The sequence below is a fragment of the Paralichthys olivaceus genome, chromosome 16 (genome assembly GCF_024713975.1).
Source record: "Paralichthys olivaceus isolate ysfri-2021 chromosome 16, ASM2471397v2, whole genome shotgun sequence".
Classification (NCBI taxonomy): domain Eukaryota; kingdom Metazoa; phylum Chordata; class Actinopteri; order Pleuronectiformes; family Paralichthyidae; genus Paralichthys; species Paralichthys olivaceus.
In genome coordinates, this window is record NC_091108.1 from 4652528 (window position 1) to 4669174 (window position 16647).

At 43.2% G+C, this 16647-nt stretch overlaps 1 protein-coding gene across 3 annotated transcripts in view; it reads right to left on the reverse strand.

Annotated features, from left to right (window-relative positions):
• Positions 1-299: 299 nt before the first annotated feature.
• LOC109642004 (receptor-type tyrosine-protein phosphatase mu-like) overlaps positions 300-16647 on the reverse strand; it is a 145595-nt gene continuing 129247 nt past the window's right edge. For 2 of the 3 annotated variants that reach the window (XM_069510828.1, XM_069510825.1), the window contains 11 exons: positions 13424-13521; positions 10971-11087; positions 9963-10117; positions 9698-9833; positions 7623-7772; positions 7063-7236; positions 6098-6229; positions 4191-4316; positions 2691-2854; positions 2360-2495; positions 300-1495 (listed from right to left, as the gene is read on the reverse strand). In XM_069510828.1, the coding sequence (XP_069366929.1) occupies positions 1442-1495; positions 2360-2495; positions 2691-2854; positions 4191-4316; positions 6098-6229; positions 7063-7236; positions 7623-7772; positions 9698-9833; positions 9963-10117; positions 10971-11087; positions 13424-13521 (1442 nt within the window). In that variant the 3' untranslated portion in view covers positions 300-1441. The remainder of the gene's footprint in view (positions 1496-2359; positions 2496-2690; positions 2855-4190; positions 4317-6097; positions 6230-7062; positions 7237-7622; positions 7773-9697; positions 9834-9962; positions 10118-10970; positions 11088-13423; positions 13522-16647) is intronic. The other variant, XM_069510827.1, reaches the window with a different exon arrangement.

The following is a 16647-nucleotide window of genomic DNA, read 5'->3' on the forward strand; positions in this document are numbered from 1 at the left end:
TCCAGTTTGGACTAATGTAAAAAACATGGAGGCCTCCGTAGAGAGAGACCCCTCGATGAAAATATAAAGTATTTGAATATAAAGGGTTTTTTCTCTGAGGTAAAGAAAACTACAATTCATACAACTTAGATAAAATGAACTAGTGAAAACATCATGAGGATTATTCTATTCTATTAAATTTCTGCCAATAGATCCCTTTCACCTAAATCTTACACGTCGAACCTTTAAATCATCTTTTCAAATAAAACAATAAAATAATATATATATGGCTTTAAAACAACCAACATTATGACTGTGAATAATTAAAAGTAATTTATTACTGTGACCAAACCTCAACTAGAATCTGCAAACTCAGACTCATTTGCAGAATTTGTCTCCAGTTTGAATGTTTCAATGACGTCTGTAAATTCAAATCCATTCAACAAATATGCTTCAAACTCTACAGGTAAAATTGTAATTATACGACAGCATGATGTTAACACTGTGGCTCCTTTAAATCTATAATCTATAATCTGTCAACATGTGGTTTTGTTTTTCCTCATCTCTCCAGCAGATGTCACCCTAACGTCATGTTTTCCAGCTCCACTCAGAGAAGAGGCAGAGATACAAGAATCCAATGTTTATAATGTAGATACATTTATATAATATCTTTACAATGGAATCCATCTGTCATACAAGATAACCAGAAGAAAAAAAAATAGCACACAATACAGTCAATAAAACAAACCTATAGAACATATGATTGTCACTTACTGCGAGTCACAAAGAAATTACATACCGTGAATAAATAATCTACAGAAATATGTACAATATGCACAACGAGAATTCAATGGAAGTGCAAATAAAGCTTTGGATCCCTGCACAGGAGAAAGGGAAAGCAGATGTAGACTGAGCCAGCTGTCCCCAACGAACAGTGATGAAGCAATAATCATCTAGAAGTCATCAATTTACAGGACATTTAGTAACATTTAGGCTTTGAGCTCCTGCATTTAATGACTTTTTTAAAAATGAAGAAGCTGAGCAAAAAAAAAACAAAAAAAACTGAAGAATAAAAAGAACACATTTCATTATGTACAGTGTTTCGCATTCCACAGAAAACTGGATTCGATGCTCGTCGAGCATCAAGGCAACATCCACGGGAACCACAGGCGGCGGAGAGAGACGGAAACGGAGAGAGATCCAGAGAAGAGGCGACTCACTGCAGAAAAAAACAAACCCCATTGTGCTCCTGCTGGCTCCCTCAGCCGGTAATGACAGATACAGGCTGCGGTTTATTTAAACGCTGTACAACTCTCGTCTCCTTCCCATTTATACCAACTGAAGACCAGGAGAAGAAAAGAGCTGGTTGTGTGGTTGGTAACTCGCTCACACACACTCTTAGCACAATGCACACATGTAACGTCCCGAGCTTTAAGTCTCTGGTGGGTTCATTAGCTCCGAGTTACCCGGTGTTCAAGTACTCCAGCGCCACTTCATAGCAGAACTTGTACTGGTCCTAGAAGACGAGATCAAACAGAGAAACATAAATGAAGAGCAGCGGGTCACTTATTAACCTCCTCCTCTCTGTGCAGTTTCTGGCCTGAGGCTCGCTGCATGGTAATTTGCTCAAAATACATATTATTTTAGCCAAATGAATCATACAAACACAATATGAACTGAAATAATGGTTTTAAACTGCATTTGGACAGTGGACACCACTTCAACACACATTAAGTCGGCTGATATTCCGCTGTAGTGGTGCATATTTTCAAAATATCAAAATTAGACTTGATCGAATTACAAGAAGGCATTTGCATCACAGTGAAGCTCAGGCCCTCAGGCTTTGTTAATGTAGACTTGGAGAAATAAATATTTATTAAAATAATTGTAAAAAAAAGCTACTTGCAGTACGGCTGCGCAATGAAACTATCAATAACTATCCCAATACCGTTTTTTTATCAATAGCAGTATAACAAAAGTTCAATGTGTGTAGTGAGTTCATGCATTTTGCAAGCACAGGGAGGACAGAGAATACATGATCCACCTCAGATCCCTAAAATATTTATCAAGTGTTTGTTGTTCTCTGCTCATAAAGACGAGTTTAAATCCACAGAAACATTAAAATGTCACATTTACTGTGATCATCAACTGATATGAAAATGTTTATCTTGATCCAGTCCCAACTTGCAGATATCTTTATGTTTATCTCTTTGTTTTCTTATATCCTCATTGAATAGAGGAAAGAGAAAAGCTGACAGAAAATGAAAGGAGAGAGAAAGCGTTAATACAAAGGTCAAAGGCCAGAAGCAAAAACTGTGATTGTTATTTAGCATGTGTCACTGTCAGGACGTAATAATAAACTGTTGAAAGGGCTCCTCACCAGTAGATCCACCATGTTGGGTTTATTGTTCCTCAGTGTTTTGACGGCGTGGAAAACATCCACAGAGCGCTGGTGCTGGAGCATCTCACACACAATGCTGATGGCACAAAACGTTCCACTGCGACCACCTCCGTTCCTACAGACGAGACGGAAGAGTCAAGCGTTAGAAACTTAATCACATTTCAGTTTGATATAGAACGTTGAGGCTCACAGTGAGAGGTTCAGGTTTTATTTCGATGCAGTAAAGCTCTTCTGTCAATAGGTGGAGATGTTTCATTTTTAATGTCCCAGCTGACTAAACCTCCTCCTGCAGAGTGTTGAGGAAACTTACAGACAGTGGACCACAGTGCGTCCCTCGCCCCCGTCGTACTCCTCCTGCCACTTGTCCACCTGTCGGATCAGCTTGAGGAAGGAGCGCTTGGACATGGGCGTGTCCCTGTACATGGGCCAGCCCAGGAACTGGAACTGCTGCACCATCCGGTAGCCGTCCTGAGGCTGAAGGACAGGGGGAAGAGGACACACCGGTTATCCCAGGTTAACACACAAACACACAGACGAGGGGGGGGGGGGTTAATCGCTGCTGTGCAGAGATACAATCAGGCTGTCGGGACGCGGGGGCTGAGCTAAGCCTCGATGGCGACAAGTAGGACGAGAGATGGATAAGGCCACGAAGAGATGGAGGAGCAGACGGATGAGGGTGATAGATGAGCACAGTCATTGCTGGAGAGAGAGTTGAGCAGACACAGACCATCTGAATCACACTCAGACATATTGATCAATAACACTTGTCAGTGATCATGTGTGATTACACTGGACTGCACTTAACGTGCCCGCGGTGCCCCTGCAGGTCAGAGGATGGTATGACACGGTAAGTGAGGAGCGATTATTGGCAACCTGAGACGGACTGTTGAGGTAAGGAGCTTACAGAGGTGATGCCGGCCTGGGTCAGAACCGTGTCCGTACAGTGATGACGAGAAGTTTCTAAAGAATATGTTGTGTAGCTGAGGAAACAGTGTCGTCACAGCAGAGAGGTTTGGTTTTATTATTTATGTCCATCTCTGAGAAGTGTATTCACTTTGGAAATATAAAAATGTTTGGAAACTTCTCGCTCCAGAATAATAATAGATCGTCAACAATGTTCATTTGTTGTTTCCAGTAGTTCCAGTGAAACAGTTATGTGGATTATCTCGAGCAGTGGTTCCCAACCAGGAGGTCAGGTCTCCGCATGGGGTCCCAGGATAAATGTGATGGGACACAGGACGATTAAAAGGATGAGACCAACAACAAAAAAAAACATATGCTGCGTTTCTTTTTCTGCCTAATCCTTCTTTATTACTTGTGAAACATTGAGATCAAATACTTTGATTCTATGAAAGTTGATTCAAGTTAAACAATCTTACGAGGAAAGGCCAATGAAAGCTTGAACCTCTGATCAGGATCAAAAAGTTAGAAAGAGTCCATCAGCTGATCCAGAGCAAAGGTTCCTTTTGACGTATGTCCCCTCAAAGTGCTGTATGTTAAAATACACAGGTTCAATATGTCTGTAGTTTCCTACGAGTGTTTAAAACGGTGTTTTTCTACTTATTTGTCATAAAAGTGCAGTTGTGTGAACATGAATTTGGGAAAAGTCAGAAAAGTATACATCATTTTGAATGAAATATATTTTCAGTATATTCCCCAATAATCCTCTGTTCAGCTTGAATTGAGCGTCAGGCTTATGAGTGGGACGTGAGCAGTCCCAGAATAAAGTGGCTGTTGGGAGGAAGTTTCCAAAAAATAAGTAGCAGGACAGAAAGTTTTCTGTGTGAAGCGAGACTCTGTGTCACCGTACCCGCGCTGCGTTGTAGATCCGAAATATTCTGCTGATGATGTCCTCCTCCAGGTCGGCAGAGACAAACTCCACCTGGATGGGTCCATGTCGGTGGACTCCGTTTTCTGGCCAGTACTGTGGGCACAACTAAACAAAAGAGGCACGTACACACACACACACACATTCACACACAGACAGATGCACGTACACACACGTACACACACGTACACACACACACACACACACACACACACACACACGCCAAGAAAAAAACAACAACAAGAAAAACAAAGAAGGGAAGATGATTCATTAGTTTTGGAACCGAAACTATACTGACATTGATTTCAACTGTTTATACATGTGATTTATGTTGGAGTACAAAGTTTGAGGAGACAAAGATTCAAGAGGCAGGCAGACACACACACACACACACACACACACACACACACACACACACACACACACACACACACACACACACACACACACACACACACACACGTGTGGATATTGTTTGAATAACGTCATTAATAATAATGTCTTTATCTGCGACCTTTAGCCGACACGTTTACATTACTTTTGTCTAACTAACCATTATAAGCGTAATTCACTATTCATCTAAAGCTGTTTAATATTTCAACAGCTAATGTTTAACAGTTTTCTTCATCTCTTTTATGTCTCATTTATTTCTGAACTCGTTGTCACACACTGTCGATTGTAACCTGTGATGATCCGCTGATTGAAAATTAAATTCAAATACGTTGAGCTACCCTACAATTCTTCATTGTACTCCCTGTAAACTGCAGTACCTCTCGATCAGAATCACACTTTTTTGATTAAAAAACGATTGATTATTGCAAAATGTAAAATAATAATCATGGCCCTTAATCGAAGGAAGCAGTTTGTGATAGATTGTGTTTCAAACAACTCTGGAACAGTGTTTAAAGTAGAGAAGGAGAAATTAACTCCTGGGACAACCTCATAAAAGCTGCCAAATCTCCTCTATTCCCGCTCCTCGGGAGAGAAAGCCCAGTTAAGAACATGCACCTGCAGACCTGCACACCTCCAGCTTCATATAACACTAAATCAGACGACTGGGAAGTGTACAAACACACACACAGATGGACAGATTCTGCACCGACACACACACACAGCGTCACACCGTCATGAACAAACAAGGGGAGAGCGACTACCTGGGAAGAAGGTAAATAACAGGGATGAGTGCATGCATACAGATGGACAAACAAATATATGCTCACACAGTCTGTGTGGCACCTAAAGCTAAACCTCTAGCTTCCTTTCAGAGTGCGTCAAATCCTGACAAACAGATGCAAAAACAAAGATGCTGATGGAGAAGCCGTTACAGCTCCACCTCTCTATCTCCGCCTCGCCGCCTTCCTCCCATCCCACCTGTGCTGTTTTCCTTGGCTGGCTGACTGGCTGGCTACAGTGAGAATATTGAATGAAAGGCCTTTTCTTTTCAGCCAGTCACCGAGGGAAAGGGGATTTGGATGGGGAGAGCAGGCTGGTTTCAGGCTTTGATCCCCGGGTGTTATGACAGAGCCTCGGGCTGAGAAATCCGGAGAGTCTCTTCCACAGGCCTGTCTCTCCATCTAACTGTGCTTTCATGGCAAGTCCTCTTCCACTGTGCAGCGTCTACCTCATTTCAAACATACTCTGTATACATGTGGATATGTGTTTGCGGTTGCAGATATATCCGCAGGTTCACACTCTAACAAAGAGAAAGCAATCTTTCTCTGAATCCAGTTCCCACGCCGTTTGTGTGACTTTATCGGATGAGCGCTTCTGATGAAAGGATGCTTCCTGCGTCGTCTGTTTGCGAATCAGCTTCTTGCCTTATCCCTGGAGGATTATCGTTGTGTTGTTTGTGTCGGAGTGAATGTGCACATGTATCAGGTCGGGTTTACCTGGGCTGGGTCAACGTCGTTGAGCATTACTATGGAAGTGCAGTGGTAGTCCAGCACCAATCTCCAGAAGTCCTTCACTGTGTTTGGCAGCGGGTGCTGGGTCACTATGAAGGCAGAGGGCTGCTTATAACTCTGGAGGAAAACAGAGACAAAAGCAGAGTTAAAAACATGTCACTGAAGGCATCACATGCATATTGCACAGGTTGTAAGCTGATAAACTCCCCAAAATAAACCTAGAACCATTTCTAAAATGACCTCCATCCTTTGACCCGCCTCTCGCTGAGTGTTGTTTTCTAATGGAGATTTCATGTCTGGGGAGATTTTATTAGGACGCTGCACTTTTAATGTGGTTTCTGGCTCCCAAACGTTGCCTATGTTAACTGAGAGGATCCTGCACCTCTGAGGTCACCTGCTCGATCCAGGCAAGAGCCAAAAAGTCCATCACACAACACGTGCCTCGTCAAGGTGATCTCTGTTAGGTCCGCCCTGAATAACTCCATCACCTGAAAGTTGCTGTACGTTGCATTTTCTGTTTCAGTTATTGTGACGGGGGATGGGCAATTAAACAAAAATTTATCGTCACTGACATTTATATATATTCATGTAATACTTTTCTAACCAATGAGTGCCACTGTCGGGTTTACATTAACAATGAACACCGACACTATTCAGAAGTTATTAGGACACGTGGACTCTCTGATACTGGATTTGAAGTTTACTTTGTGTTTGTTTGATTCGCTCTAGAGTTTAGTCTATCTTTCGTGCACACAGTTCACACACAGCACGAGATGTGACGGGATGCGTTCACACAGAGAGGAGCAGCCAAAACTTTCTGTCTTATGAGTCAGCATCAAAGTACCATTTCAAAATCCCAGTGCTGCAGTTCAGAGGAATCAGAATCTGCATATAGTAAAAAAAAAAAACAGGCAAATCTTTAAATGTTCCCGTCTGGGTTCGACTCTTACGTCCATGAGCGCAGCGTTGATGTAGTTGGAGCTCTCCCCGTCGATGGTGATCAGGAAGGGGAGGCAGCGGTCCGGCGGCAGGACGTCCATGCAGCGGTTCTTCTCGTGGTTCCTGGGCAGCAGGGCGATGCTGCAGTCCTCCACCCGCAGCGTGGGAGTCACCATGTTCAGAGTCTGAGAGGTTGAGGCAGAATTACAGGCTGTCACACCGACACGAGAAGGTAGACACTCTGGTGTTGGAGCGTGCTAATTATCTCCCGATATAGTAATTAAAAATGCAATTCTTTAATCAGTTACGTTAGCGACTCCCCTGATGTGACTGTGATGAAACTTAGGGGCATGACGCGTCTCGTATAACGCTGATTGGTCTGAGGAGGGGTGCTACTATTACACATTTAAGAGACATATCTGCTGCTGATTGGCCCAGAGGGGGACCGTGCCATTCATCAAGAGACAACCTGTTTACTGTTGTTCTGAACTTATCCTGCACCTGATAAATATAATAACAGATTCACATACACAGATTTTTTATTTTTCTTTCAATATCAAAGTCTCCTCACCCTGAACTCCTCCTTAATGGGGCTGGAGTTGGTCTGCGGGTCCAGGCGGTTCATGTCGTAGTAGACGGAGCGGAGCTGACTGGCCGGTATGGTGGTGTCGCCGCAGAGACATGCTTCCAAAATGGCATCGTGGATGAAGACATACTGCTCCTGCAAAAAACAGCATCCTCATTGCGGATCCATCAGACCTCTACATTTCACGACAATGCCGGCAGCAGCAGAAATACATGAGCCTGTGTGCCTCTGCATTTCGCCAGAAGAATTCACTGACCTTTCCACAACCTTACCATGATTATTCTTTACCCCTAAGGCAGTTTCTGTGACTAATATTTGTCATTGTCTATGTTCAAAGGTTACATTACATATTTTTGCATTTTTTGGTGCAGAGCTGATTTCATTTTCTTACAAAACTCTGATTTTCGTGACATTTTAAAAACCTTAAAATATTCAGCGGCCGGTAAAGAGGCATTTTCTTCAATTCCTTGACCTTTTCAGGGTTTTTTTTACGACCCCATCAAACCCCGGTGAGTGTGGAAAGGTTTAGATTTCATCCGGATCATCGTCACGATCAATGCATGAGCGAGGTTGATATCTTAAAAACAAAAACAACCCCTGCTGTCCTAAAACGTCCTGCAGAGCGAAACAGGAAATCGCGACACATTTCCTCCTCTTCGCATCAGTCAGTCAAGCAGTCGACGTGGTGACACGGCTGCAGGCTTGACGCAAATCTCTTCTGAAGTGACATTTTCAGCTGACACCCTCCTGTCACTTCGGACCAAAATCGCACACATGCACAGGGGTCACTGATTTAAAGATTTACAGACAGATGTTTCGCCATTTGTTAAGTCCAGTGAAGATTGTGAACTGTTCACCCGAGAGTTTGACCGGCCCGGGCTGGGTGAGCGGGTCGGTGATAGCGATAGGCGCAATCCGCAGATTGATAGATCGTATCTTAGCTCATAAACCATCAACAACAACAAGGCTTTTCATTTCCGCAGACAGATTAAACCACGTCTGAGAGCTAGTGTCTGGCCGCAGGCTAAGGAGCCGTGCCAACGAGCCCGAACACCTGCGAGGGAAAACACACACATACACACTTTGAAGGTCACTGAACTTGAGGAGAGTGACTCAGGGTGAACAACATTTGGTCTCCAGTTACTCAAATCCCAATCCGGACGTCAGTGATGAAACATTTGCCCATTAAGTCCAATGACGCTTGTGATTTAAAGGGAATTACGGGGAAATGATGCATTCAATGAGACTATGGACACCTCCAGATGGCTAGTGTTCAAAAAAGCACAAAGTCCTTTGGTGGTCCACACTGGCGTAAAGCTGTGGGATGAGCCAGGGATGTTTTCAGCCATCAATATGAGCTAAATACTGTCAGTTACAAGCCTCTAAATCTTTTTATTATGGCATGTGCTGCCAAGTACGTGTGCTTAGCACCCGGGGGAATAGTTAGGGGGTGCACTTCAGTCAATGCAAATGAGAAATTATCAAATAAAAAGTAAAGGGGGGAAGTTTGACGACTACATCATGTACAATAAAATCCACACTGGTGCTCCAGCCATTAATACCACTGCTGTAAATATAAACACTGGTCACCATCTTGTGTCAGGATCACAACACCACCTGTCCACATGCTGGCAGTAAATAATACTGCATTAGTACATGAACACTGGGTAAGTAGTACTCATTACTACATTAACAAGAGTACTCAGCAGTCATTACTAGATTATTATTATTATTACAGTACTCAGTAATCATTCACACCAAAGGTTGAAAATGACTGACAGCAAACATTTAAACTAATTATGCTGCATTTTAAAATGGATGTCATCAGACACTGGCAAAATATCCAGATAACGATTTGTTCTCCTCAACACTGACACATGTACTTGATATAAGTTCTCCATTCTTTACTCTTAGTTCTAAACATTTGTTCTGGAGCACCAGAGAAGTGGGACTTAAGAATTACTCTGCGTTACTAGTTAATCCACCTTTGACCCACTCCTCTGTGTGCTACTGAGCGTCCTCAGTGGACGGGCCCGGCTCCGGCACCAGATTTGCCGTACCTCAGTCTGCACCATGTTGACCCTCCGAGAGCGCAGCTCCCTCACACAGTTGTAAATATCAACCACGCCCTCTCGCTCCGCCATGTCCAGCATGATGTCGATGACGATGAAGCAGCCTGTCCGACCGGCCCCGGCGCTGATGATCAACAAACACAGAAGATTCTGAGTAAGACAACTTATGAGTAAGATAACTCTGGGTTATTCATACAATTTGTAATAAAAAGCACATAATAGCCTTAATTGATCACTCAATAGATTATCTCACCTGCAGTGAACCACCATGGGTCCAGCGTTGGTCAGGGTCTTGGACTTAACTCTCCTGATGAACCCCAGCAGCCCCGTGGCGTGATAGGGGACGCCGTGGTCCGGCCAGCCCGTGAAGTGGAACTGTCGAATCTCCCGGATCTCGTGAGCTCCTCTCTGAGGGACGGAGCGGTCGTGTTACACAGAGATGTGGTGAGAAGACAGAGGTTACACAGTGTACACATGATGTGAGGGGTCACTACAAGGCAAACACAGAGCTGGATTGAATACAAACACACACTTCATGGACAAAGTCAGGAAGCGGTTTGAGCAGAGTTTCTATTATCTTACAGCAAACGAGATGTTGAAGACTGACGTGGACTTATGTCTTTACCCACATTGCACCTCTCAGTCCTGCTGGGTTCTACCACGGACACAGGTTGTTACATCTATTATTTGGACACTATGTATTTAACATATAAATCAAAGTTCCTAAAGTTTTTGGAAGTTGGGATTTAAGTTTATTCTGCAAGTGGATTCACAGAATAAACTTGTTGCGTTGGGGAATTACAAGTTGCAGTATGCAAAATGTCATTTTGATCGAAATGTCCAACTCTTTGTTTTTCAACATCAATTAATAATTATTTTAGGTTAAACACAAGGAAACTTTCAGTAAATAAAGTGACCAGTATGTGCTGTACTTCCTTAGCTACATATTGTCTCTGCAAAATACATCTCCTTTAAAAAACCCACCAAACATGGCAGCCTTAGTCACATTGTTTTAACCTTGATAAGCTGTTTGTGGTAAAGTTTATCTAGAGCAGAACTTTTATTCGAGTGACATTAAACTTTTAAAGATGACCCTCTTTTCAACCACTTAACAACAACACTCAGCCTCTTTATGAGCCACGACCCATGACTTCTCCAGCTCTGTCAAAGGTTGAGAACTGTTCGAGAGTGCCGATGTCTGACGCTGTGAACGTTAGTGCGCTGTTAAAAGTCTCTTTGTGAAAAAGGTTAGAAACTTTACCTTCTCCACAGCAAAGGTCCTGATGACGTACTCCGACAACAGCTCGGTCTCTATCAGCGTCACCTTGATGTCTCTGTAGATCTCAGTGTCATCAGGCCAGTACTTACAGCACTTCACCTGAGAGAGTAAAAAGCCTGTTATAGAACCACATGCACACATTCTGTATGTTAACCGCAATGTATTTATGCATCTGCAATTTATCTTGCTCTGCACACACATTCACTCACACAAATTATTTGAGTGTCTTCAACATGCGGTGCCATTTTTTTCCTTCGATAAAAGATAATTGTCACATAACGTTATCTCCCATTTGCCACCTGATATTTCACTTTCTCGAGACCTTCTTTCAAGTCAAGATGAGATTTGCTTCGTATTAGTTTCTGCCCGCGGTCAAGGATCTGCTGTAAATGGGAATCTTATATATCGACGGAGAGCTCATTCTCACATTATTGCTTTTTCATTCTCACGTCGATAATGTGAAAATGAGTGTAAAGGTAGATTGTAAAAGAAACCTGCAACAAAGCAGATTAGACAGAGAGGGGGTGTGAGATTTCTCCTCCTTAAAAATTTTGACTACCGGTGCAGAGAAATAGGGCAAAACATAAAAAAAAAAAGTGCACTAGGATTGGATGAGGGAGATATAATGACGATCTAATAACAATGTGAAATAATGAACCCTGAGCTGTTTAAAGCAGATTTCCCAGCAGGAATCTAAAACAGCCCACTGAAAATATTACTTGTATTAGGTGTCATAAGAGTGCAAATTTACCCCACTCCCCTCTTATCTCCCCCCCCCCGTTCAATTAAACTGTTGATACTGGGGGAGTCAGGCTTTAAATGAGACGGAGATCTTGGAGGTATATCAGAGAATGATAATTTTTGATGAGGGATATACGCGACATCAGCCACAACTAGATTCAATTTTCATTTCTGGAGTCTCTGCACTGATTAGGAATGAAATGAGATTTTGGTTTGTGGAGTGACACAGACAGAGGGGGACTTTCAGGTCCCTCTCTCCGACACCCCCGATGACTAATCCCCGATGACAATCACAAATCCATCGTCCGCTTCCAGCCAGATTGAATTAGGCAAAAGCCATTACCTTATTAGATCACTCTGAATCAGGAGCCTGGTTTCGGGGGAATTAGCCTTTGGGCTGAATTATGCCAACGTATATACAGATGTTCTTTTGCGTTGTGGATACGCTGAGCGTCTCTTGAACTCACCTGCTCTTATGGATAAAATATATGGAAGAGAAGCACACGTAGCATCACCTCATCACACACACATCAACACACACACCTTCCAAACCAAACCTCTCATACATCAAAGTGTACCGAGCGCCCGCCCCCGAGTGCGGAACCAGCAGGACGGAGCCTGTGTGTGCGTATCTGCGCGTGTGCCAGGATTTCCCAGAGTTCATCAGCAACTGTGGCGAGCAGATGGCCCACTGTGATATGGCGGAGCGATTTTATGGGGCCCTCTGTGGAGCCGCCACCACTGTGACCAACTGTGCCTACCGCCCGCCATTGGACAAGGATCATATAACAGACGGTTTGGGGGCCGGGGCCCGCCGAGGACGGCACCGCAGCTAAGCAGGTGTGGAGAAGGTGTGGGGCGGGCTGGGCTCAGCTACTGTAGAGGAACGGCCTAATGAGGTACCTAGAGATGGGCCCATGAATCATTATCAGCTCTGCTACATTTAAGCCCCACCAAAAATGCACATCAGCGAAATCAAGGTGTGCTGGAGTTTAAGGGGCTTTCAGCGAGAGTGTGTTTAAAATTCTTAAGAGAAAATCCCCCGGCGGTAAGAGCATTACAGTGTATGTTAAAACCTTCATTTTCTCTTGATTATAACCTCACCAGGAGGAACTACACTGAGAGTTAAGTGGAACAAATTGGGACTGAAGTAAGGCGGTGGGGTTTTCCTCTTCTACAGTTAGGCCCCATGCTGTAAGCGAGCAAAAAAATAAATAAGTCAAGCCTCCGCCATTAGTTTGATCATAATGAAGCGTCCACAACACTCAATAACACTCCCCTTTTTTCCCCAATGAGCACAACATTAAGAGATGTTTCTGCTCCGAGGAGCCTGGTAGGAGCTGCTGGCTACAGCGGAGTATAATCTGCTGTTATAGAGCCACTCAGATGAAACAGTAGTCAGTCGCCTGGATGCCTCTCTGGTAATGAAGGCCATCAATCAGATTCTTCTCTCTTCTCACTGATCAGATAGATGGAAAAAGAGCTGGCGGGATGCGAGACCCACGCCTCACTAAGCCCCACACACACACACACTCACACTCACACACACATTTGGGCACTGATGTTCAAAGACACGCACATTAAAAAAAGATGGCTCCGTTTGCCTTGAGATACAATCAGACCGTCAGTCCACTGGGGGCAAGGTAATCTCATTTGAGATCTGCGGTCCTGATGAACACGTATTTAACACCCACCCTGCCTACTTCCACCAGGTTGGTCACCATGACGATGGCTGCCGTGTTCTCCTGCCAGACCATCCTCCAGAAGTCAAACACCGTCTCCTGCATGGGTCCTGTGAGAAACAGGGAGGGAGAGAGATTTTACCACTACCACAGATTTATTTTCCCTAATTTACCCATAAAATTTCAGATGAGAGCCAAATAAAACTTCTCTCTATGAAATTGTTCACCAGGCAGAAATGTCAGGAGAATATTTAACTGCTCGTGATAAAGTCAGTTTGTTTGTTTGCAGGATTACACAAAAACAACTTTACGGATTTCTATGAAAAACGTGGAGAAGGTTTGCACTCTGCTCAACTCTAAATTTGTATAAATTTGGACATTACATTTCAGGATTCTTTACATTTTTGGACCTTGGACTGTAACACAACTCTGATCATACAGTATACAATTACTGTATTTTGTCTCTAAACTAAGGGTTTGTTCTACACAGTACCTGGACTGTTGGATTTAATGTATGAAAGGTTCTACAAAAACAACATTGTTCATTAATGTAATCATTATCAAATCAAAATATATAGGTTAATTATGAAAACAAATACATTAGCAATAGTCTGAATACAAATTCTTCTCCCCAGTGACTCCAGCACAACAGTGATATCACACACAAAAGAAAAGGGAAAAACCCAAAAAGCTTAGCATGGACACTTGAATCTACTTTACCGTGACAACATTTTCTTTATCAAGCCAATAAAGCTTCCTTTTCTGTTTACAGAGGCAGACTAACAGTCAGATCAGCTCACACATAAAAACACAGGGGATTTGGAGGTATTACAGCAACAATGCAGTTTATAGACCAATTTCCCCTCCATTCTCACTCCTCGGATCGAGCAGCGGAAAACACGCCAAGTCAGATTTATTTATAGGGCGTTCTACAACTGATTCATCGCAAAGTGCTTACTCCACAGCAGAGAGCTTAAACACAGATGAAAATGAAAACAAGAGTACAAATTAATCACAAACGCGGAGGTGAGACGAGAGCCGGAGCCTCTGTGTGTGTGTGTGTGTGTGTCTGTCTGTCTGTCTGTGTGTGTGTGTGTCAAAGCTCAGAGTAATTACCACTACACCTCATCTGCTCATCACCAACTTTTCCACTGAACCGAACCCAAATGTGTCAGGTGAACATTGGAAATAAATGAGCAGAGAGCCACTCAATGCCTCCAATATTTAAAACTTCACTGAGCAATAATTGTGGATTGATTGGAATTTAATTATTATTCTGGTTAATTAAAAATATTAATATTAGTTTTAATCAAGAAGCAAGAGAGAGAGAAAAAAATGCTTCTGACAAATTAATTAGTAAATGCAAATCTCTGCAGTTGTGCATTCTCCTGTGTTGGCCCAGATTACCTGGAGACATGACACATTATGCAGACACACACAGCGACACAAGCTATAACACAACATGGCTCAGACGAAAACGATTAGTGTTTGTGTCCCTTGTCACTTATGAATAAATGCACAAATGATTCAAAAACCTTTTGGCCCCTGAGACAGGTCACGTCAAAACACTCACTTTTATTTTTGCATTTCTTCCACTGCTCTTTACATTTAGTTTCTCAGCTTTCATTTCCAATTCCACACTAACATCTACCTTTAAGAAATAAGAAATCGTGTCGCTCACTCACAAAGATTTCTGTGAATAGTTGATTTTTCATCCGGTTTTGGGGCATTTCTGTTTCTGTGAGATAGCGGAGAGGTTTGAGGTGGAGAGACAGCGTGAGACGACCACTGAAATCGAACCAGACATGATGCGATCACAGTTTCTGTTATGTGCCTTTACCACAAAGCCCCCGTTGTAAATAGAATTTGCTACGGAGCATTACTGAATCCTTACAACTCCAAACAGGGTTGAGTGCTTCACAATGCCTTCACTCGTCCACACACACCGACTGTGGCACCAGACGAGTCAACGACCCGGTCATCAGGAACAATACGGGGCCGATGTCTTACTCAAGAACGCAATATGACATTTTTTGGGGGAATATGATTATAAAAGATGTTGAATTTAAAAGAAACATTTTTCCAGAACTGAAGTTGTCATCAAAACTACAATCAATGCTCCGAGGTCGGCCTTGTGCGAGCTGATTGGCTTCATGCTTCACAATCACCGGCTCATTCAGCTCTGTGGTCGCTGACATTCAGTCATAATCGTGCAGTTAACAGCACGGAGATTATAACCTGACACTCGGCACTGTAACGGCTGATTCGAGTACCGACCCAATACCAGTGCATTTAAATCCATCAACTTAAATGCACAACGTATTTTAACATATATTTAAATTTGAAATAGATCTGGCTGAAGCTACGCGACCAGAAATCACTTCTTCTCCGTGGCAGTAAAGCACAACTGCTGTTTTGAAGCGACGAGGAAGAAGAAATGATAAATCTTTGAAGAGCTGCAGGAACATTTCCTGTGACTGACCAATCTCTTAATTGCATATTTATGTATATGTTTGATAACATCAAGACACCAGTTGCAGTGGCCCTTTGCGTTTGCTGCGTGTTTGTGCTCCTCATTGCCACACGTCTTCTGCAACAAGCTGATTTCCCTCAGGGCATCAATAAAGTGTCATCAACATTTTATTCACTTGACTGATCAAGCCATGTTTGATCTGCTCTCTGCAGTGCATAAACACTTCTCGACTGTCTTGCCTCTAATTGTGCTCAAGTCGAGCCTCATGCGTGAGTTTAAATCACTTCTACTTCGCACCAACTCTGCAATTAAATTCAGGAGACTTTCGGCTGAGAGAGAACACGAGCACGAGCCATCGTCTCTACCATCATGTTTCCACTGCTGCTGGCAGCCTGTTCACACACCTCGCTTTTTGCAGCGTATATTAGTTTTTTTTTTTATTTTTCCAATTGGATCTCTAGAAATTTGGAACAAATTTCCTCAGCATCTTCAGTTTGTTTTCCCTCACTTCCTCTGCTTCGCATGTGCTGGTGGTTTGTCTCGATTTCTAACTGTAGGACCTCGAGCTCCAATTCCAGTCACTTCCATTCTCTCCCGTCACCACCCAACCTGATTGAGCCGCCCACGCTGCTGCCTCCTACACTCATCCCCCGAGGAAGGATGCACACTGCCGAGAAGTTTGGGAGAGGGAGACTGAGAAGCAGGACAGCTGGTGTGTAGGACTTCAGTAACACAATAACACTTGGCATTGTATGGTAAATCA